The 23032-nt window shown below is 31.3% G+C and overlaps 7 protein-coding genes and 2 non-coding genes across 9 annotated transcripts; 4 read left to right on the forward strand and 5 right to left on the reverse strand.

Annotated features, from left to right (window-relative positions):
- Positions 1-44: 44 nt before the first annotated feature.
- Positions 45-2972, reverse strand: PHO90 (SPX domain-containing inorganic phosphate transporter; the record flags this gene model as incomplete). Its single annotated transcript, XM_046079156.1, has 1 exon — positions 45-2972. One exon carries the CDS (start codon positions 2970-2972, stop codon positions 45-47), a length of 2928 nt encoding a protein of 975 aa, XP_045933684.1.
- Positions 2973-4639: 1667 nt separating this feature from the next.
- On the forward strand, positions 4640-4712 carry SCDLUD_004038. Its single transcript has one exon. It is a non-coding gene; the product is annotated as a tRNA-Thr (tRNA).
- Positions 4713-5244: 532 nt separating this feature from the next.
- ACO2 (aconitate hydratase ACO2) lies at positions 5245-7635 on the forward strand (the record flags this gene model as incomplete). The annotated part of the gene is made up of 1 exon (XM_046079155.1): positions 5245-7635. One exon carries the CDS (start codon positions 5245-5247, stop codon positions 7633-7635), a length of 2391 nt encoding a protein of 796 aa, XP_045933685.1.
- A 312-nt stretch (positions 7636-7947) lies between these two features.
- Positions 7948-12639, reverse strand: BUD5 (Ras family guanine nucleotide exchange factor BUD5; the record flags this gene model as incomplete). Its single annotated transcript, XM_046079154.1, has 1 exon — positions 7948-12639. The coding sequence occupies one exon, from the start codon at positions 12637-12639 to the stop codon at positions 7948-7950; it is 4692 nt and encodes a 1563-aa protein (XP_045933686.1).
- A 760-nt stretch (positions 12640-13399) lies between these two features.
- ECM25 (Ecm25p) lies at positions 13400-15427 on the reverse strand (the record flags this gene model as incomplete). The annotated part of the gene is made up of 1 exon (XM_046079153.1): positions 13400-15427. The coding sequence occupies one exon, from the start codon at positions 15425-15427 to the stop codon at positions 13400-13402; it is 2028 nt and encodes a 675-aa protein (XP_045933687.1).
- Positions 15428-15907: 480 nt separating this feature from the next.
- Positions 15908-15999, reverse strand: SCDLUD_004042. Its single transcript is given in 2 exon segments — positions 15908-15944; positions 15962-15999. It is a non-coding gene; the product is annotated as a tRNA-Lys (tRNA).
- Positions 16000-17091: 1092 nt separating this feature from the next.
- SCDLUD_004043 (glycoside hydrolase family 76 protein) lies at positions 17092-18471 on the forward strand (the record flags this gene model as incomplete). The annotated part of the gene is made up of 1 exon (XM_046079152.1): positions 17092-18471. One exon carries the CDS (start codon positions 17092-17094, stop codon positions 18469-18471), a length of 1380 nt encoding a protein of 459 aa, XP_045933688.1.
- Positions 18472-18616: 145 nt separating this feature from the next.
- On the reverse strand, positions 18617-19963 carry PRP21 (Prp21p; the record flags this gene model as incomplete). Its single annotated transcript, XM_046079151.1, has 1 exon — positions 18617-19963. The coding sequence occupies one exon, from the start codon at positions 19961-19963 to the stop codon at positions 18617-18619; it is 1347 nt and encodes a 448-aa protein (XP_045933689.1).
- Positions 19964-20496: 533 nt separating this feature from the next.
- On the forward strand, positions 20497-22938 carry RCY1 (Rcy1p; the record flags this gene model as incomplete). Its single annotated transcript, XM_046079150.1, has 1 exon — positions 20497-22938. One exon carries the CDS (start codon positions 20497-20499, stop codon positions 22936-22938), a length of 2442 nt encoding a protein of 813 aa, XP_045933690.1.
- Between the last annotated feature and the right edge of the window lie 94 nt (positions 22939-23032).

Here is a 23032-nt window from a genome sequence, read left to right on the forward strand (position 1 = left end):
TTGCAAATAACAGCTTCCGACTAAAGAAAAAGAAAAAAGTATGTCTATGAAGAGGATCCTCCCTTCAAGACAGAATTCATAATACCAAAACCTAAAGTAATAACCGCAATAAATGCTAGTAAGGATGCAGGAACACCCCTAGTAATAAATGAATTCGTATTTAAGTAATATTTCCCCCTATGATCAGTCATACTGACTGCAGTGACGTTCGGAAACCCAGAAGAAGCTAGGCCCATACCACATGATGCCAATAAGGAGCAACCAAAAACCAAAATAGGTGCTGCTTTAGGATTAGACAATTGGTCACCAACCTCTTGGACTAATGGAACAATAATAATCGCAGAAACCGTGTGCGACACAAAAGTTCCAAACACCAACATAATAATACCAAAGATACACAAAATAGCGTATAACGGATAATCTACAATCCTCTTTTCTAAAGAACGACCAATTAAATCTAATAGCCCACTAGATTTAACACCAGAACCCAAAGCGATACCCCCCATGGCCAATATTACAATAGTCCATGGAAAACTATTCAAGTCACTAACCGACAACATCCCGCTCCCAAAAAGTAAACATATCGGCAAACAACCAATAACACCGGCATTACCAAATATAGGCAAATCCGTTAAGAAACACCATAATAAAATGGTTCCCAACGTAACAAAAATAACAAAGTATTGTTTCATAGTAAATCTTTGTCTAATAGGCTGAAACCTAAAAATTTTATCCTTGTTAATCTTGAAAGTAAGACAACACTCAATCCAAACCAATAACATTGCAAAGATACCTGTTGGCAAAGCGACCGAAAAAAATTGGCCCCACCCAACACCATATGGCTTCAAATACTCCATGGAAATAACATTTTGTGGGGAAGAAATAGGTGATGCCATCCCGCCAATATCAGCGCTCAAAGCTACACCAATGACCAATGCTTTTGCAAATGGAGAATCAGCATCCAAGGTTCTTAATAGTGGCTGGGCCAAAGAGTATGTTAAAACTGGAGAGGCAACGTTTGAGATCCACATAGAAAGAAAAAAAACAACCGACATGATCATCAACAATACATTCCGTGGCTTGGTTCCAGCAAAGTTTAGTAGATAAGAAGCGGCAATTTTGGCAACATTGTATTTGGACAAAGCAGCACCCATCGTAAAACCAGCCAATAAAACCATAATGGTGGAAGACCACATGGCAGCGAAAACAGTGGTGGCTGCATCCGAATAATCCATAGTGGTACCGTCTGAGTTCTTGTAAACTCGTAGCAACACAGCCATAAATGGGACTAGCATAGCAGTAACAAAAAGTGGTAGCGCCTCGGTCGCCCACAACAAGGCAACACATTCAATCAACGCAATACAACGATGATGAACGGGATCGTTGAACGTCTTTACACCCAATAAAACAGCTGTGAAAATAAAAATAATACCAATTTTGACAGCCTTCATAGTAAAAAATAGTTTAGGTATTAAAATTCGTTCAATTTTAGTAAAACGTAAATTGATTGGATGGGGTAGGGGGAATTTAAAACAATCCAGTTTAAGGTCGTTACCACTTTCTAATTCAGATATATCACCATTCGCATCAGGTTTGTGGCTCTCCAAACCCAAGATATCCTTCCAAACACTATTTCTTTCCCAAACAATATAATCTCGTAAGTACGACCTTAGTTCCTCTCTGCATTCTTGTAAATCATTTAGTTGATTAGTAATCATGGCATAAAATTCAGTAATGGCCGCAATTTTGGTATCTAATTCTTCAATAGTGTCTAATTGAAACACAAAGGTGTCACGGAAAAAATCACCACTCTCAATATACTGGGGCCTAGTATGACAATTAAGCGTCTTGTCAAATTTTTTGGTGATCTTGAAAAAACCAATTTTGTTCAACTCAATGAAAGATTTCAATTGAACCAAATCCACATATAGATCAATGATTTTCTTTTTTAATATGGCCCTTTTTTGCGATTTGATGGTAAAATCAGTATGATTCAACAAGGCGGTGCCTCTCGAGCTATTAGCACGGCCATGCTCCAAATCCTCTTCTTCGAGTTCTTCGTCATCTTCATCTTCATCAAACGGATTCACGGTTCTTCCAGTGCTTGACACTCGAGAAAGAGTAGTTTGTTTCTTTAGTATATGTGTATTACCAGCCTCACTCAATAAACTTAATCTTCTTTCACTTAAACTGTTTGCATCTGGTGAAGTAAAGTTGGCGTTAGCATTTTCAATATCACTCCAAAGCAAATCAAAAGACTGGTATAATTCAGATTCTTTTTCTTTGTAGAAATCATCAACCTTTTCCCTCTCCACATACAGAGCATCCATGAATATTTTTTCTGGATTGAATTCTTCTTCGCTTGAACTCCCACTATGCGTTGAGGAAGATCCGGAAGCTAACTCGTTTTTATCAGAAAAAATATTTTTAATATTTTTAATATTTTTGATTTTCAAGTTTTTGGTCTTTGAGTTTATATTTTTGGTAATTGCATTAACATTGGTAACATCATTATTTTTTTCTTCTTGGTAGTTAGCTTGCTGCTGCTCCAAACCCGGCGTGCTGCTAGAAGAAGGATCTGCATTGTTATTTATGTTTTGCAATTCATAGGTTTCCTCGTAGTTGTATTCATCGCTGTTGTTTAAAGTAGGAGCAATCTGGACATTGTCGGTATTATTACCACCACTACTTTCACCTTGAGCAGGGAAATCTTCTAAACTTACAACATCAACATTACCGCCGTTCTTTGTAGAATCACCGGTTTTTTTATTCATGAACAGGATTTTATTTTTTAATATAGCTAATTTTTTATTCCTATCCACATTGATAATGTTTTCACCTTGATTTCCACGCTCTAATTTTAACTCCTCAGATTGCAAAGTATAGACCAATTTCTTTAACTCTGCATAATCCATATATTTATCCTTCCATTCTGGAACAGAATTATACTTTAAAGATTGTGAGAATTTCATTGCTTTTTTTTTTTTTTTTTTTTTTTTTCTCGCTAGTATTGAATTATTATTATAATATATATATATATATCAATCAAATATGTTTTTCACAATATAAATCACTTTTTTTTGCTTCTTGTATCGATAATATTCTGTGTAGGGTGTATATACAGATATGTATTATATGTTTAAATTTCTGTTAGAGCTCTTAAAAACCGGTGAAATTAATACCAAAACAAAAAAAAAAAAAAAAAGAAAAAAAAAAAACTAAAACGAAAAAAAAAAATAAAAATTCGAAGGTTTTATTTATATAATTTAATATTTTTCGAAAATATTTTAAGATGTGAGAAGCTATGTTACTTTTGCTATTTTTATTTTATTTTTTTCCTTTTTTGGTTTGAATTTTCGGTTAGCTAGTTTAATATCGCTATATTGGTACAAATGTCTGATGCTGATGTATTAATTTAATTAGAAATTGAATATTTTCGTTTCTATTATTTGTTCCGTAATATCACAAATAGTGAAGGAGAAACCGAACACTGTGAAATTTAAAATATTATGAATGATTCTTTTAGAATGTTGCAATATATTTTTAAAATTGGATGGCACGTGGGATCCAATTTCCAAATGATTAAAAATTAAAAAAAAAGAAAAGAAAAAAAAGGCTGTATGATTTGCGTGTGTGGATTTGTTTATAAAATTAAAGATGCCCCTTCCCACGTGAGCAACGTAAATAATGATAACCAGATACCCGAATCCAAATGTCTAAAATTGACACTTCTAACTCTTAATTCCTATCCCTTCTTTAAAACCTATGCTGCAAAGCCAGTAACAAAGCTCAAACTTAGAAGAAAATATACAATTCTATTCCTAAATAAACATATAACTCATAGTGATAGATTATTGACTGATCATAAATAATCCTATTTAATCTATCAGATGAGTTGCGTCAGCTCTGATAATAATTCTGTTGCGCTTTTTACAGTATCGATTGGTGTATCTATAGTTTACACCGCTGTTCTTTAGTATGGGACGTCTTGTATATTGTTATTCAATTAAAGTGTGATCTTTGTTCAAAAAAAAAAAAAAAAATTGAAAAAAGGAAAAAGGAAAAGGAGAATAAGAAGAAAAAGAAAAGGAAAAACTTGTAATAATTTTCAGTTTCCTTATATATCTTTTATTTTTAATTTTTTTTTTTTTATATTTATATATACATATGTTTTGATTGTTAGTTTTTAAGAGCTGCATTATTCCATAAACGTAATAGATAACTATATGATATTTATAAATTACGGCTTATAACCATTGTGATATTTAATAATAAATTCATTTTTAAATTACAAAAAACGTGCCGGTGACTTTTACAATATGAAAAAAAAAAAAAAAAAAAAAAAAAAGGGCACGTGCCTCAAAACGAACAAGTCCTGCCAGCCCTTTACTTTTTTTTTTTTTTATAGACGTAGCAAATGAAGAAACAAAAAAAAAAAAAAAAAAGTTATCCACGATTTTATAACAATCAAAATTTCTGTTGACGTACTAATTTCATTATTTTTTATCTTAACAATATATCTCACATATTTGTTTTTCACGTGACATGCATACTATTACTCAACAATAACATTTAAATTTTATTTTTTTTACGATAACGATCAATATAGTAAAGTACCTAAATCAAAAATTTGCAATTAGCTTCTATGGCCAAGTTGGTAAGGCGCCACACTAGTAATGTGGAGATCATCAGTTCGACTCTGGTTGGAAGCAATGTTTTGCTTTATTCCTTTTAATTTTTTTTTTTTTTTTTTTTTTTTGTATCTTCCAAAATTTCCATCGGAATTTCAATTTTTTTTTTTTTTTTTTTTTCTTTTTAAAAAAAAATTTTAATTTTTAGATTCCTGTCTTTTTCAATAAATACGCAGAAACTCACTCAAAACTTTTATTCAAAAATATGACTCAAATTTTTATAGTTTAAAATTGCGTATGAAAACAGTTTACAAAATAAATTGAGTGATGATGGGAATCAATCAATAAAGAAGTTTAAAGTGTATATAAACAAAGAGATAATTTAATATATTTTCATATCTTTTCTTTTCTTGTCTATTTTTCTTTTTTTTTTTTTTTTTTTTTTTTTTTCCAACAAGCTTTGTATAACTTCTTCATAATCAAAATCTTTATTAGTACGTGCTCGGCTTCGACCATTTATTTTTGGAAATATTTTTTCGTATCAGAAAAGGGAAAGAAAAAAAAAAAAAAAAAAAAAAAAAAAAGAAAATATATATAATTCACCGCCATTAAAATGTTGTCCATTAGGTACACTTCGAAAAAACGATTAACCATTTTTGCCAGGTATGCCTCTTCGACTACCTCATTTCAGGTTCCACCAAGTCTATCCACCCGTGTTCCTCCATATGCTAAGCTAATTGAGAATTTAGAAACTATTAAAAAACTAACCAACAACACTCCATTGACCTTGGCTGAAAAAATTTTATATTCTCATTTATGTAATCCAGAAGAGCCTTTTGGAACAGTAACCAACAAAATACACGATATTCGTGGCATAGAATATTTGAAATTAAACCCAGATAGAGTAGCAATGCAAGATGCCTCTGCCCAAATGGCTTTGTTACAATTTATGACAACTGGTTTACCAGAAACCTCAGTTCCTGCTTCCATTCATTGCGATCATTTAATCGTTGGTAAAGATGGGGAGTCCAAGGATTTAACCAAGTCTATTGCCACAAACAAGGAAGTTTTTGATTTCCTACAGAGCTGCGGTAAGAAGTATGGCATCCAATTTTGGGGTCCTGGTTCCGGTATCATCCATCAAATTGTTTTGGAGAATTTTAGTGCTCCCGGTTTAATGATGTTGGGTACTGATTCACATACTCCAAATGCTGATGGCTTAGGTGCCATAGCTATCGGAGTGGGTGGTGCTGATGCGGTCGATGCTTTAACCGGCACTCCTTGGGAATTAAAGGCCCCAAAGATTTTGGGAGTTAAATTGTCAGGCCAATTGAAGGGCTGGTCTTCTCCAAAGGATGTTATTACTAATTTAGCTGGACTTTTAACTGTTAGAGGCGGTACTGGTTATATAGTTGAATATTTTGGTGAAGGTGTTTCCACTTTGAGTTGTACTGGTATGGCTACAATCTGTAACATGGGTGCTGAAATCGGTGCCACTACTTCAACCTTCCCATATCAAAAAGCTCATAAAGATTACTTATATGCCACTAACAGGGGACCCATTGCTGATGCAGCTGATGTCGCATTAAACAAATATAATTTCTTGAGGGCCGATAAAGGTGCCGAATACGACAAAGTCATTGAAATTAATTTGTCGGAATTGGAACCAAGTGTCAACGGTCCATTTACCCCAGACTTGTCGACTCCTATTTCTAAATACGGAGATAAAGTCTCTAAAGAAAAATGGCCATCCAAGATCTCTGCTGGTTTGATTGGTTCTTGTACCAACTCTTCCTACCAAGATATGACACGTGCTGCTGATCTAGTCAAACAAGCCAATAAGGCCGGTTTAAAACCACGTATTCCATTGTTTGTTACTCCGGGTTCGGAGCAAATTAGAGCTACGTTGGAAAGAGATGGTGTAATCAAGGTTTTCCAAGATGCTGGTGCTATTGTTTTAGCTAATGCCTGTGGACCATGTATTGGGCAATGGGACAGACAAGATATTTCTAAAAAGTCACAAGAAACTAATTCCATTTTCACTTCCTTTAACAGAAACTTTAGAGCTAGAAACGATGGCAACAGAAACACAATGAATTTCTTAACCTCTCCCGAATTAGTCACAGCCATGACATACTCTGGAGAAGCTAGTTTCAATCCACTAACTGACTCTGTTCAACTAACAACCGGTGCCGAATTCAAATTTGAACCACCAAAGGGCCAAGACTTGCCATCCAGTGGCTTTACTGCGGGTAGATCTGAATTTTATCCAGAAGCGGACCCAAAACCCGATTCAAGTGTTTCTATTAAAGTTCTTCCAACCTCTGATCGTTTACAATTATTGGAACCATTCAAACCATGGAACGGGAAAGAATTGAAAACAAATGTTTTACTAAAAGTTGAAGGGAAATGTACTACTGATCACATCAGTGCTGCCGGTGTCTGGTTGAAATATAAAGGCCATTTGGAAAACATTTCCAATAATACTTTGATCGGCGCACAAAACAAAGAAACTGGTGAGGTCAACAAAGCTTATGATTTAGATGGTACTGCTTATACAATCCCTGATTTGATGATTAAGTGGAAGAAGGAATCAAGACCATGGACTGTTGTTGCTGAGCACAATTACGGTGAGGGTTCTGCCAGAGAACATGCTGCATTATCACCAAGATTCTTAGGTGGTGAAATCATTTTGGTTAAGTCTTTTGCTAGAATCCACGAAACTAACTTGAAAAAACAAGGCATGTTACCATTAACCTTTGCAGATGAAAAAGATTATGATAGAATCACACATGGCGATGTTTTAGAAACTGTCGGCTTAATTGATTTGGTTGCAAAGAGAGGCGATAACGGTGGCACTTTAGACATTAAAGTTACCAAGCCAAGCGGCGAATCTTTTGTAATCAAAGCAAAACACACTATGTCTCCAGATCAACTTGAGTTTTTTAAAGCTGGCTCTGCAATTAATTACATCGGCCAATTGCGTCGTACTGAAACACAATAAATATAACTAAATGCGTATTTAAATTATTAAATCCATTTTTTTCGTTTTTTTTTTGTTATTACCCTTTCTTATTTGTTTGTTGTTACATGATGTACGGTGCATTTATTTATTCGAAGAAATTATTCAATTTTAATTCCCATTTTAAATTTGTATATTATATATTATTTATTATTATATATAACTGATTATTTATGAAATTGAATTTTCTATTATTTATTATATACTTAGAACATTGCCAAAAAAAAAAAAAAAAAAAAAAAAAAAAAAAAAAAAAAAAAAAAAAGGAATTTTAATTGTTCATTTATTTCAACTTTAATCTCTGGGTAAAAATTGAATACTCATGTTATACCCTCTATCAGGATCCTCTGTGTACAACAAATGAACTCTCCATAACTCATCCAATATAAACTCTTGTAATAGAGGCAATGACCTTATACTTTTATCAGAGCTTTTATTAATACCATTGCCAACAGAATGGAAACTAAAAACCGAATTTCTCTTTCCATAAACTTCTGGGCTATTAGTAGTAGATATTATCGATTCAGAAACGATAGCATTAGCCAAGTGTTGTAATTGCTGAACAGACCCGATAACTTTTGTCACCTTTATGTATTTGTCGAAATTAATCAAACGGTGAAGCCTAAACCCTTCTTGATTTCTATAATTACTATTACCATCATAAATAAACGTTAAATCTTGTAAGTATAGATTAAAAAAGGGAATTATCAATTTTGAAGCACCACCTTTGGTAGAAGAAGCAAGGTCTGCACCTTTTTTAGAGCGTGTGATCAATTCTTGCAATTTCCTTCTATAAATATTATAATTATTATGTGGATGAATAATTTGAGCTAAATATTCAAACAATTCCATATCATCGGTATCCAAATTTTCCCAAACGACATACAATCTTGAAATAACATGACTCTGCAAGGCAATAATAATAGATGCCAAGGAATTAAAATTTTTAAAGTACAAACACGAGAGCGAAATCCTCATCCACTGTTTAATTCTTTCTGCCTTTTTTTCAGCAGAGACAGATAATCCAACAATTGATTCTATGACATAGTTGGACAAGGAGTTGGTAAAAGCCAGCAATTTCCTAATGTTGGATGACAAGCCCTTTTCAAACCTGTGTGGTAAAAAATTCTCGTTTAAAAATTCATTAGGTGTAATTGAAACAAATAGACGTGTTTCAATCAACGTTAATTGTTTAGCAACCTCCAAGGGATTTAGTTCACAAATATTAAAATCATTCATGTTAAGTGCGAGATCCTTTCCCAAATTTTTAGCTGTATGATCTACATTGACTAACAGTGTGTACCACATGGAAATCATTTCATCTAAATTTTCTGCAAAATTATCGCTAGTCTGTGATGAAATACCAATACATTCTCTGTAATTCGCGACCGATTTTTCTAGTGTATGAATATTTTGTTTGGATAATAATGCAAAAGAGAGCAGCCCAGAGGGAAAAGTGCCGGATAACAAAACAGAATTTGTATGAGGCCCAGGTATTTTGGTCAACTCATAGTTTTTTATAATTCGTTCGTCAATTTCATTATCAAAATCATTGCCAAATAAGGTGGGATATGAGGTACTGTTTTTAGCTGCATTGTCATTACTAGTACTAGTACTAGTACTACTACCACTACTACCACTACTAACATTATTGTTATTAGTATTTCCCGAATATTTAATATTTCTTGGTACCAATTGTAGGTTATTTTTTGCTATGATACTTTCATTCTTGGGCGAAATGCTAATTAGCTTCGAAGCTATTATAATTAAAACTCTTGTTTCTGCTGGCAAATACAATATAGCTGATTCATTCAAAAAATTTATAATTACAGGTATTATATTAAAATCATTTGCATAATCCCAATAACTTTGCATCCAGATTTTCATGATTTTCAGAACCAATCTTCTTCTGGATTTTATTATGGAGGCCATTGAAGGAAAATTGCCTCTTGGGGAATTAAATTCATTGTTCGGAAATCTGTTATCAACATCAAATCTGGCCACTAACTCACTCATGAAATCACTGGATGTAGCAAATGACTTAAAATTCATTAAAAATACAGAAACAAAAAATTCAGTTGGTTTATTCAGTTCATTGGTTAGGTGATAAACCAAAGCCCTAAAGGAAGCGCCAATTATCGTCTTCTCATCTGTATCCAACAAAGTTTCATTATTCATTAATTCTGTGTTGTTAATTTCGTCTTTATCTTCTTCTTCTTCCAAAAGCAACTGTTGCGAAAAGGGTTCATCTATTTTAAATGGCTCAAAAATAGAACTTCTAGAAAAGGACTTTCTACTAGGAGTAGCACCGGCCAAATTATTAGATTCAGATAGTTCAAAATCATACAAAAATTGAGTACCCTCAGCTGTCAAGCAAATGGCATTGCCGTAGTCCTTTTGATCCCCATTGGTTCTAATTGCAGAAAATCTAGTCAAGTTCCTGCTATATCTTTTTTGGGAATTATTTGTGACATATGTCGAATCTCGTGTTAATACATTGTTCAAAGGAGTCTCAGTTTTACTACTGTACGTCGTGTTTCTACTATCCCCACCAGAGGGAACTGTCGAGGTGTTTTGATGTATCCAGCTTCTTCCAGATATATCTTTCAATAAAGATGTTGAACAAATTTTGATAAATTTCTGTGGAGTAATACCACTTGCATCAAAATCAGGGTAACTTCTGTCACTTCCTAGTTGAAAGTCGCCAAGTAATCTTAAATAATGATCACAACTCCTTATTGCTGTATCTATCAATTTAGTCATTTGAGAAACAATTTTGATAAAGTTACTACCGTCTTCTGTATGTAAAAAAGGACCAGAACCAACAGTATTAGCAGATAACACCAAAATTCTTCTCTGTGTTTCATTCATATCTCCAGTGTTTTGTATGGTTGGAGATGCATGATGTAAGGTTTTCGTAACAAACACTTTAACGGCAGAAACTAATTCAGAAACTAAAGATAGCAAGGGGTCTAGTGTGTGATCCAGCATATTGTCATAGGAACTGTTATACTTGACAGTTATCATGGAGGAACACGATTTGCTAATGTACAACAACTCTCTTAACAATAAAATTATCTGATGGACTAGATATTCTAATATTTCACAGCCTGCAGTATTATTTTCTATCATATCCATTCTACCCAAAATCAAAGAAAGATAACGAATAAGATAAAAACTAACATCAGCTAATCTTTGCGAGGTCATTGGCGGGGAGTCTAAATATTTAATCTCTGTGGGTAACATTACCGAGTTTCTGGGTTTGTTATTGATGGCTTTGATTTTTTCTTCAGGCGTGGCGTTTGCAGTGTTTAAAATTTTCAATTTTTTCTCATTTTCAAAAGATTGTTTTTCAATGGCCCAAACATCATAAAATAAAAATGCCCTTTTCACAATCTTGTACACAATAGTCAAAAGTAAATTAATTTTCTCCCGGTCAGTGGTGTTTTTATAGGAATCAGCTTTAACCATTAATGAATACCAAGTTGCCAATAACCTTTTTCTTGTTTTACGTAAGAGTGGCTTGGTCCTCACCAAATCGTTTGACCTTGAAATGGAACCGGTTTTTTCTAACAAAATTTTAACACCATCTCTAATATTATTAATATCCTGAATGTTAAATGTTTTAGAAGCAGTGTCTTCGTCATGGTTGCTGCTAATACCATTATTAATTGTCTCCGTAACTGGCTTACCATAGGGGTACAGTAAAAATTTACCACACTCACTTAATAAACGATCCATTGGCTCTCTACTAGTAATTTTAATTTGTAAATCGGAAAGCGTGGAATTTCTATTTTTATTGCTATCACTATTATATTTTACCACATCTGTAAAGTAATTAAATGGGACCCAACCATTTTCGTTATTTTTGATTAAGGTAACCTCTCCCCAACCACTCTCATCGACCGCATGAACAAACGCCACATCGTCTTTTTCAAAAGATAAGCATATATGCCTGTCTTCTTCGTTATCTAAGCTTTCCTTGTCAAAGGAATGTGTAGCTACTATAAATAAATAAGAGTAATTTTCTTCCTCTATCTGTAAATCTGTGTTTTTCATAACGCTTGACTTTCTAGTGGGTGTTTCCGTTACCAATTTATTAGCATTTGAAAAAATTTCGTTATTGTACTCTGTGTCATTGCTAGAGTTGAGTAAAAAGTTACTGCTATCGATAGTGTCACCTTTTGAAGTGTTTTCCGTGGCTAACGGCGGTGACCATTCGTTTGAATTGTTATCATGGGCATTATTTTTAGAAATTTTATTTTTTGAAACCAAAAATGTACCATTATGAGAATCTACTCCTTCATTTGTAGTTTTTGTTGAATTTTCTTTAAACAGTAAATCTTTTTCTTCATCAATAAATGGATACATTGAGGCTGTTTTGGGATTCTCATTGATCATAAAAGTCTTAGGGGCCTTTTCGTAATCAAGAGCATCTTTATGACCATTATTTAAATCACTGTTTTGATTGCTATTGACATCATGAGTATTATTAAGATGGTTTGTTGGGTTGGTTGAAACAGGAGAAGAACGATAATTCTCGTTCTCGGTATAATTTTTTGATTGGTTCACCGTATAATCTTCACTAGTAACGTCGGCAGGAGATATAGAAGATGAAATGTACTGGTTGACCAGTGGTGTTTTATCTTCATCAAAAAATTGGTTTCCATTTTCATCGACAGTAAATTGGTTACTTTGGTTTAAAATTGGTGTCATAATATCTTTAGAAGTCGGTATATTTGGACTCGTAGCCGTACTAGTTGGGGTTGTTGTGTCCTTCGAGAAAGATGTTAGATCTGATTTTTGTCGTCCCTCTAGTACTGTATTAAAAAGAAAGGATGATTGGTTTTTTTGTAGTGGGTTTTGGTTTTCATTTTCATTTTCTTCTTTTTCTATTGAGAAGTAAGTGGATCTTGCTGTTTGAAAACTAATATCAGAAGAAGTAGAGGAAGAACTATATATTGTGTGATCAAATTGGGAACTCATTTCTTTATAATATAATATATGACCACTTGTTTCCTTTTTACTAATGCTTTTGTGGTTTTGTGTTTTTTATCCCTTGGATTATATTTTTATTTTTATTTTTATTTTTTTTTAATATGCAGTTTTTAGTCTTATATTTTTATACTATTTTTAAATCTTTATACTTTCTTTTTCATTTTTATATTTAATTAATATTATTTCCCTTATTGGCAATAAATAATATGGTGGTTGGTTTTTTTTTTTTTTTTTTTTTTTTTTCATATTATATAATGTATATATAAATGTATTGTTATAGATGTTCAAAAGTTTCAACTAACAATGCCATTATTATTATTTTTTCTTTCTTTCTTTTTTTTTGAACATTTACGTTTCAGATTTTTTTTTTTTTTTTTTTTTTTTTTAATAGTTGTGTTTCAATTTAATTATTTATGTATGCCGAATGTCCGTGTATTCAACGGACACGGACAACTAAAATGAAAAAAAATAAATAAACACGTGACAGTGCCGTTACTCTCATTTATTATTTAAATTAAAAATCAACTTAAACTCAACTAGCAAAAAATGACAACTAATTAAAAAGGAAAAAGGCAAGCACATTTTACTATATAAGGTTAAAAATTAGCATTATGCACTATTGTGAATTAACAATTACTAAAAAAAAAAAGAAAAAAGAAAAAGAAAAAAAGAAAAAAAAAAAAAAAATAAAAAAAAAAAAAAATAAAAAAAAAAACACACACACACTTATATATACAATCGACGACAACTATTTTCCCCGATATTGTTGATGCGTCTTTATATCATTAATAATATTTAAACCTTGTATTCTTTCTTCGTATAATGCAGCTAATCTACTAACTTTATTTCCCTCCTTAAGGTCACCATATCCTTTCGTTGAAAATTTGTTTGTTTGATTAACTTTCACTTTGGTCATTTTCTGTTTCTGTTGCTGTAGCATTTTATCAAAGTTTTGTATAGTTTCGTTTGATTGTAATTGTAATGTTTTAATCATTTGTCTATCCTTTTCTTTATCAACTGTAACCAGTTCCATATCTATAGGTTTCTCAGTGATTCTTTCATCGTCTGCATTGGTCACCATTATGGCCTGTCCGCTTTCTTCATTATTACCAATTGGTGCCATACTTTTATCATTAGCCTTTTGTCTAAGATTTTTATCCGGTGAGCATATTGAAAAAGAAGATGTTAGTCGTGAAGTCTCTGATGCCTTAGGCAATAACACAACTTTAGGTAAAGCGGAAATAGAAGGCTTTGGTGAAAAGGATCTTGATGGTGGCGGAGTCAAATTTTTAATAGGAGACACATTTTCACTATGTCCAATACTACCAGTTCTGTTCTTTCTGGGTTTCGGTATATCTGGAGGTATACTGCTAATACTACTAGAACTACCATTGTTACTCTTTTTTTTCAAGACCAAATTATTGCCAACAGTATCACCAACATTTCCAGTTTGCATGCTACTATCCATTTCAACCCTAATGTTCTCAAAGTGTATTAATACATTTTTAATAAATCTTTTACCGATAGCTAATCGATTTTCACTTTTAATAGACACTTTCTCTTTGCAAAAAGTGGTAACCAAGCTTTTACTTAAAGTGTGATACGTGTGCTTTGTGACGTTTTGATGCTTTAATAAATTTAAAAAAATTGGAAAGATAACCACAATTAACATGTAATAATCATTGAATTCTACCATTTTTTGAAAAATATTAAGTGTATATTCAAGGTCATCGCTTATTGGCAACGTAATCATATCAATAGGGAAAAACGGCTTGCTTTTATTTTTAATAAAGTTCAAAAATACAGTTGCTAACGAGTAAATGTCCCATTGCGACAAATCAACATAGTTATTACGCTCAATTACACCTAATAAAATATTAATTTTTCGGAAATTCCCCGGTTTCGTAAAGACCAGCTCATATTTGATAGATTCAAGCTTCAATTTATTGAAAATTTTATCAAACATGCTTTGCCTATATTGTCTATTCAATATATCATTTTTGGAGCGTAGGTATTTGGTGGGAATGTCAATGCATTCCTTTATGCTGTAATCATGTAAATAGACGTTTAAAGATATCCTTAGTTTGGTTATATCAATATTTTTCTGTAGTGATAATTGGCTTAGATCAGACACATACTCAATTATGACTTCATTTCCCCCCACAGTTCCCGTGGCTAAATTTATTGGATTATTGTTTAAAAATTTAATATTCATAGCATTTTTGAAGACCTGATAAACGGTTCGAACCCAAAATGATTCATGTACTATATATAACCTTTGCAAATAATTCTTGGAGTGTTGAGGCAATTTAGAATACATTTTAATGCCATATATCCAACTAATATTATTTTTACCAAAACCGGACGTGAATGCAACCAATGAGTACGGGGTATCTGGCAATTTACTAATCAGTTTATCCGTAATTTTATCCATCAATAAATCAAAGACCGCTTTATCACCAATTAAATCGTACGAAGGCAAATATGTAGAATCAAAAACGTATATTAGGTTGTTATTATTATCGTATGCATAAGATTGGTAAAATATATTGTTTATATTAATGTCAATTCTTTTTTTATTATTATTTGAAAAGGTGTGTTCGTTGCTGGTATCACAATTTGTAAGCCGATGATCTGCAGCTGAAATGTTTTTTTTCTTCTTCTGAGTAATATTATTATATTGGTCATTTAAATTAAGCAAAGATGGTTTTTTAGTGATATTTCTATTTTCACCAATATTATTTCCCGATTTGGAATAAGAATTAATATAACTCATTTTGTTGTAATGGGTGTTGTGCTATTTGGCGATTACTATTATTCTTTTTTCTTTTTTTTGTTTTTTTTTTTTTTTTATTTATTTTTTAACCACCCTTGATCTCCAGATTAGTTATAGAATTACTACTTTTAATATACTATTTAATTGTTGAAAAGATGTGTTTTTATTTTAAGATTAACATTAGAGGTGAAAGAAAAAAAAAAAAAAAAAAAAAAAAAAAAAAAAGGAAACATAAGAACAGAACAGCATATAAATATTTACATTTCTTTTTCTTTTTCTTTTTCTTTTTTTTTTTTTTCTTTTTCTTTTTTTTTTTCCTACTTTGTCGGTGTAGCTCTTTTTTTTTTTTTTATAATTGTTTTTGTTTATCTTTTTTACCTTTTTTGTAAAACTTAAAAATCTTGACAATTTTTTTAGATACAAAGAAAAATGGAAAAAAAAAAAATTAAAAAAAAAAAAAAAAAAAAATAAATATAAGAACTCCTCATAGGGGGCTCGAACCCCTGACATTTCGGTTCCTTGCAATCTCATAGCTTAAAAGCCGAACACTCTACCAACTGAGTTAACAAGGACGAGTTCTCTGGAAAGTTTCAAAGGTGAACTGACCTAAACTTATTATTGTGTTAAACACGTTGTAAACCCATTTTTTCTTGTTATTATATATCTTCTATATATCTATATAAAATATTTAATCACATAAGTCTAAACCAACTTATTACAAAAATGAACAGTATGCTTACAAAACCCAAAACTCTTCAGTGTGATGTTGTTAACTTCGATACTACTGTGTTATAACAGCATTAGCTTTGTTAGCGTTAATACAATTAAGCGTAACATCTTTGTGCAGGTTCACTTATGGATAAATCATAATAATATAGTATCTCATTATTTACAGTTATTAACACGTGATTTATCTTATTATAGGGTCTAGCTTATGACGGAAGCTCGGAACACTTTGTATCGTATTATATATAATAAACAAAATAACTATAATTATATATTCGTATTTTTTTCTTTTTCTTTTCTTTTCTTTTTTTTTTTTTAGTTGGAGGATAATCTGAGCTTGGGGACTAAACAGGTGAAATACGAAATAAAACCGTACATAATTGTCAAATCTGTAGATCTAAAAATAATAACAAAAACAAAAACAAAAACAAAAACAAAGACAAAAATAAACAAAATTATTAGCAAAAAAGAAAAACTCTACCTAAAATAAGGAAACACAACAATACCTTGGAAAACAAAAAAAAAAAAAAAAAAAAAAAGGAGTTCTATTTTAATTTATTTTTTTTTTTTTCCATTAATTAAAAATTATTAAAAAATTATTATTAAAAAAAAAAAAAAAAAAGGCATTACAGCACAATGAGCTTTCTGAAAAAAAAAAAAAAAAATGTATAAAAAGACCAACTATTTCCTCTTATTTTCTTTAATTACTAACCATTGGTTTTAAGTTTTTTTTCTAACTTTTATTTTAATTTCTTTCCTTTTAAATCAACATGTCTGTGCTAATATTAATTAAAAGGCACATATCAGATACCCAACGCAAACGCAAGACCACGTTCGTTTCCCTATTTTTTTTTTTCTCTCCTTCCTCACATTTTTAACTCCAGGCAAAATACCCCCTTTCTCTTTTTGAAATAAACAATTGTTTATTTATGTATAAAATGCTTCAACTATTTTTATATTTATCATTGTCATTTTTTTTCATAAAATCGTCACATGCATTGTCACTTGATGTTAATTCGAAAGATTCGATCTGTTCAGCCACTGCTCTAATCCAACAAGGTATGTTGAATTATTATCTGGGTATAAGAAGTGGTGGTACAATTGGAATGTTTCAACCTCCATACTATTGGTGGGAAGCTGGTGAAGCTTTTGGTGGTATGATTGAAAACGCTTATTTATGTGAAAATTATACTTTTAAAACATTAATTGAACAAGCTATTGTCTATCAGTCTGGCGATAAGTATGATTTCATGACCCAAAATGAATCTAAAGTTGAAGGCAACGATGATCAAGGTATTTGGGCCATCACACTAATGACTGCTGTTGAAAGAAATTTCACAACACCATCTAATTTCACCCATTCTCTATCACAACCTGTCCCTAGTTATGAGAATTTTACTGCTGTTCCTGACTTTTTAACTATGGCTGAAAATGTTTATAACTTGATGGGTAGTAGATGGGATAATTCTACCTGTAATGGTGGTTTAAGTTGGCAAATTTTTAATTGGAATAATGGCAGAGATTATAAAAATACCGTGTCCACTGGATGTTTGTTTAACTTGGCTGCTAGGTTGGGTAGATACACTGGTAATGCCACTTATTTGGAAGAGGCTGAATATATTTGGGATTGGTTAGAAACCACCGGCTTTATTCAATTAAACGAAAGTGTTCCAGCCGTTTATGATGGAGCTTCCACTGAAAGCAATTGTACTGATATTACCAAATTACAGTGGAGTTATAATATGGGTATTGTTCTGGGTGGTGCTGCCTACATGTACAATGCCACAAATGGCTCCAGGATAGGTGAAGTATGGAAAACTAGAATTGAATATTTATTGGAAGGTGCTGTGACCATTTTCTTCAAAAATAACATCATGTATGAATCTGCCTGCCAACCTTATAAAACTTGCAATAACGATCAAAGAAGTTTTAAAAGTTTGTTTAGTAGAATGTTGGGTTATACCAGTATTTTGGCTCCATTTACCGCCCAAACAATCAATAAGTTAATCCAGAAATCTGCCATTGCTGCAGCTGCTTCTTGTAATGGCGGATATGATAAACATACCTGCGGTTTAAACTGGTTTAATGGCACCAATGATGGATATTATGGGCTAGGTGAGCAGATGAGTGCTTTGGATGTCATTCAAATGTTACTGATTGATACCAGACCAGGTCCTTTAACCGCTGACGGTTACACTGTTGATATTGAAGATGGATTAGAATATTTAAATAGTTCAGGCGCAAACGCTAATCATGTCACTTATTTAGGTTTGATTTTATCCACATTTATTTCCGTCTTTATCATTTTTTTTTCATAAGTAAACTATATAAAAGTGTGCAGTTTTTTTGTAGTACTATATATATACACATACCCTTCCCTCCGGCAATCATTAATTGTTTGTTAGAGTTTTGATATAATTTTTTTTTATTTTCTCTGTTTTTTTTTTTTTTTTTTTTTTGATGTTACTTTCGTGGTTGGAGGTATTTTACACTATTTTTATGACCATCCCATAAAATTTTTCGTTTCTTTTTCACCATTTCAGTCGTAGTAGTAGTGTCATCTTTCAGTGATTCCTTTTGGATCAATTTCTTGATGTTTTCATATACGTCCTTTTCTGATAAATTAGTTAACTTGTTTTTATCCTCATATTTCTTTATTTCCTCTCTATGATTTGGATCATGCAATAATGTTCTTAAATGCTCTTCAAAATGAACTGCAGGTATGGATTTGCCGGTTATTGGACACATTACCTGTTCAGATAAATCACTATTGTCATTTTCGACTGCTCCATTAATTGATTCAGAGGCTTGTAAAGTTAATCTGGTTGCTCCTGCTTCCTTAATAATGATATTTCTTTTCTTTCTTCTTCTTCTTTGTTTGTTTTCCATTGCAATCTTTAATAGACCATCTTTTTCGGTATCTTCAAAATATTTGGATAGTATATTTGACTGTGAACTCAACAACACATTTTTGGCTAAATCGTCAAAATTTAATGCAGGTTTAAATTTCCCAGAAGTCTCGAGGTCTCTTCCCTTCTCTTCTACAGTATCTTCAAGAGTAATTACATCTATTACCTTAAAAACATCCCAATCTATTGCAGCAAACCTCAATTTGATATTTTCTTTGAAGTTATTATCACTTATTCTTTTCTCCTGTATATACTCATTATAATATGCCCTTTCGAAACACTTTTCCATAAAATTTTCTTTAAAAGGTGCAGTTTTCAAATCTTTAATTGTTTGAATACTTTTTCCTTTATTGAACAACAATGTATATTGATCCACAAAAGATTTAAAGGTTGAGTACAACGAATGTTCAGCTTCCATAAATTCAAATTGTGGATTATCTTTATATCTTTCGTATATTTTGGAGTAAGTTGTTTTTCTATTGGTGAGTTTGGTAGTGTCATCGTAGGTAGCACACATCACAGCTGTGGCCTTGATAATTTCCAAATCTTTTTTAGAAATATAGGTGTTCTTATATGAACTAAATAATGAATCATGTGGTTTTATAATGTTAGGATTCTGCCTTTCTTCATTTGAATTCAAAGAAAGATGTGTGTCCTTCTGTTCTCCTGTGTTTGCTAATGAATGGTCAGTGATATACCTATAATACTCGTAGTACATATCGCCAGGGTTTATAAAAGAGAATTTTCCAGGTTCCTTAGAGTAAATATTTTCTTCAAAACTAGAGCCATGCTGTATGACGTATAATACGGTTTTCAGAATGTTTTGTTTTATGTTATTATCGCTTGGAATCAATATTTCCTCTGGAGTAGTTATTTGCTCTAAATCTTGTAATGTTGGCATGATATTCTAGAGTTGATTTATTGTTGATTTTTTTTTTTTTTTTTCTTTTGTTTTAATGGATTTCTTTTATCCTTTCAAATAATTATGTATGTGTACGTATTTGTTTATTTTAGTACTCGGATATGTACCTTATCATCGCATAAAAATTATTATGAAACAAAAAAAAGAAAAAAAGAAAAAAAGAAAAAAAGAAAAAAAAAAATAAATGTTCAGCTTAAAAATTTATCAAATTGGCGTCCATATTTGTTGAAATGTTTTATATGTAATACTCATACTGTAAGTATATTTAAATATTATCCATCTTTTTTTTTTTTTTTTTTTTTTTTTTTTTTTTTTTTTTCTTCCCCTTGTTATTAGGTTAAATTCAAGCTAATTTCTTTTTATTTTTTTATTGTTAACAATATCAATTTTCTATCTCTCTCTCTCTTTATTGTCTTTCCCAGCTTTTCAAAATTACAATTGTATCACTGATAAGCGTTACTTAAAGGATTATAGGAATCCTGAACAGGTTTATGCCAAATATAGCGGAAACAATGTCAAATATTGAATTGATAGATATACTAAGAGTGAAAAGAATCCTAGAAATAATATCAAGTGATTTAAATACAAAAGATTACTTAAATTTCCAGCTTATTAATAAATTGGTGTACAACACCACTCAAGAGTTTATTGAACCTGAAATATGGCTTAAAAAATTGCAATTAATGGGATTAAAGTATACTATTGATCCCGAATTGTTCAATTTGAATTTGGAGGATCATACTGATCCCTTGAATTCGGCATTTTATCCGGATACCGCACTAGATAGTATTATCAATGGAAATAGTACAGTTTATTTCAATAAATCGCAAGGCAAACAGATATACATTGCCCTTTTCAAGTGTTATTCTCCATATATCGATAAATTATACAATAATGATATAAATAGCAGCATTTTCCCATCTGAATATTCTCAAGATCCATTGAAACAAGCCAAGATATTAAACGGTATAAATTTGTTTAACGAATCGAACTCATTATCGGACTATTCGTATTATATGAAAATTAAGGAAAAATGGAGTATATTTCGAGAAATTTTTATTAATTCAGTTTTAAGGGAACTGGATTCGGATTTTGGCAACAAATCTATTTTTATCGAGGTCTTATTGGAATTGAAGGAAGAAAACTTATGTATTGAATATTTTAAATCTTTGGGTGACATAACTTCAGAAGTACTGAAAAAGGGAAACTATCTTGAAACATTGTTTACAGAAACTGTTACTAACACAGATTCTAAAGATAGTTGCAGGCTTGACCAATCAAAATTAGATCAGTTTTTTAAAGATTTAACTAATTTTTTTAATAATAGAATCAAACAATGTGATGATCTTTTTCATGATAAATACCCTATTATAGTAAACTATTCAGAAGCTGTTATACGTGATAATCTAACTGTGTTTACCTCGGAGCTATTTGCTTCTGATAACAATGATAGACTTAAATACTTTCCCAAATTCTACACCTATCTTATCAAAGATTGTATAGTGAAAATTAATAAAACGCAAAATGGTGGTGAAGAATATCCTAATATTTTAAAATCCTTTATACACTTATATTTTGAACCCATTGTATCCAAATATTCAGAGTATCAGGTGGAAGCGTTCCGAGCAGACATTACTCAAAGATTGGATGAATTTCAATCAAACGTTAAAAACCGGGAAAAGGAGCAAAACGAAGAATTGTATAATAACATTAAGAATAAGCATGATGAGAAGACGAAAAAAAGCCAGCAGGATATAACTGAAAGTAAAAATAACTTTTTGACATCTTTTACTCAAATTTTAAACATAGGCCACAATAATAATAGTAAAAGAGAGGAGGAGCAAATCAAAATGGAATTTGATCTAACTAAGATGACTAACACTTTACAAAATATTAAATTATTAGTTAGTTTGGATTTATGCATGAACGTTCTTTCTTTAGCAAAAGATGATATTGATAACATCTGTACTTTTTTAGGGTTTGAAAACATTAAACTGGAGCTAAAAGTTCATTGTCAAGCAATTTTTAAAATAATGATTGATGAGATCAATGAAAAGCACATCAAGCCCGCATATATTCGAGCACTAAATTTATTAAATGAATATGATCCAGATGACACAATAGAAAAGCAAGAACCTGTGAGTGTGAGGGGGCAGCAACTGACTGTTGTGGAACCGTTGGTAAAATTCACCGAATTAATGAATATTGGAGATATTATTTTACAGATGATTTCTATTTTTTACAAAAATGAATTGGTTCGAAAAAAAATAATAGATAAAAATAAAGATTTTTTAAACGATGTTGTTTACAAAAAAAAGTCGTTTGAAACATTAGTGGATGACTTTGTCGCTGATGGTTTAAACACAGGTATTAACAAGCTCATCAGTGAAATTGAGTTTGCGTTTAATACTTTACAAATGGCAGATGATTTTAATCCTCCCAAAACTAGTTTTGCAACAACACCGACTTCGACGAGAGATCTGAAACCTACAAAGTGTGCGATTACAGTTGTAGAAATGCTATTTCATCATTGTTTTCTTTTAAATGGGGTTACTGATAAGGGTACCACAGACGTTTATCAGCAAGAGATTGGAGAAAGATTTTTTCAACAAGTGGTTAAAAATATAAAAAAAAATTTAATTTCTGTAGATGGTGCCGTATATTTGATTTGTGATTTAAACTATTATTATGATTTTATTTGTTACAAATTAAAACAGAAGCAAATTGTGAAATTGTTTACTGGATTGAAATCTGTAGGGCAATTATTTTTAATTGATGGTAAAGATTCTAAGGAGTTAGGTAGAATGATTTGTGATGTGGGGAAGTTTAATGGTATATTTTCACAGGAGGAAGTATATGAACTTATTCAAAGGAGGGCTGATTGGTATAGAGTTAAGAAAAATGTGGAAAGAATAATGTATGGATTAGGATTTGGTGAATGTATAATAAGCTAAGTATTGCTGTTCCCCTTCCACAATAAAAGTAATAATAATAATTATTATTATTATTATTATTATTATTATTATTATTTTTTTTTTCTTTCTTTCT

This window comes from Saccharomycodes ludwigii, chromosome V, assembly GCF_020623625.1.
Source record: "Saccharomycodes ludwigii strain NBRC 1722 chromosome V, whole genome shotgun sequence".
Classification (NCBI taxonomy): domain Eukaryota; kingdom Fungi; phylum Ascomycota; class Saccharomycetes; order Saccharomycodales; family Saccharomycodaceae; genus Saccharomycodes; species Saccharomycodes ludwigii.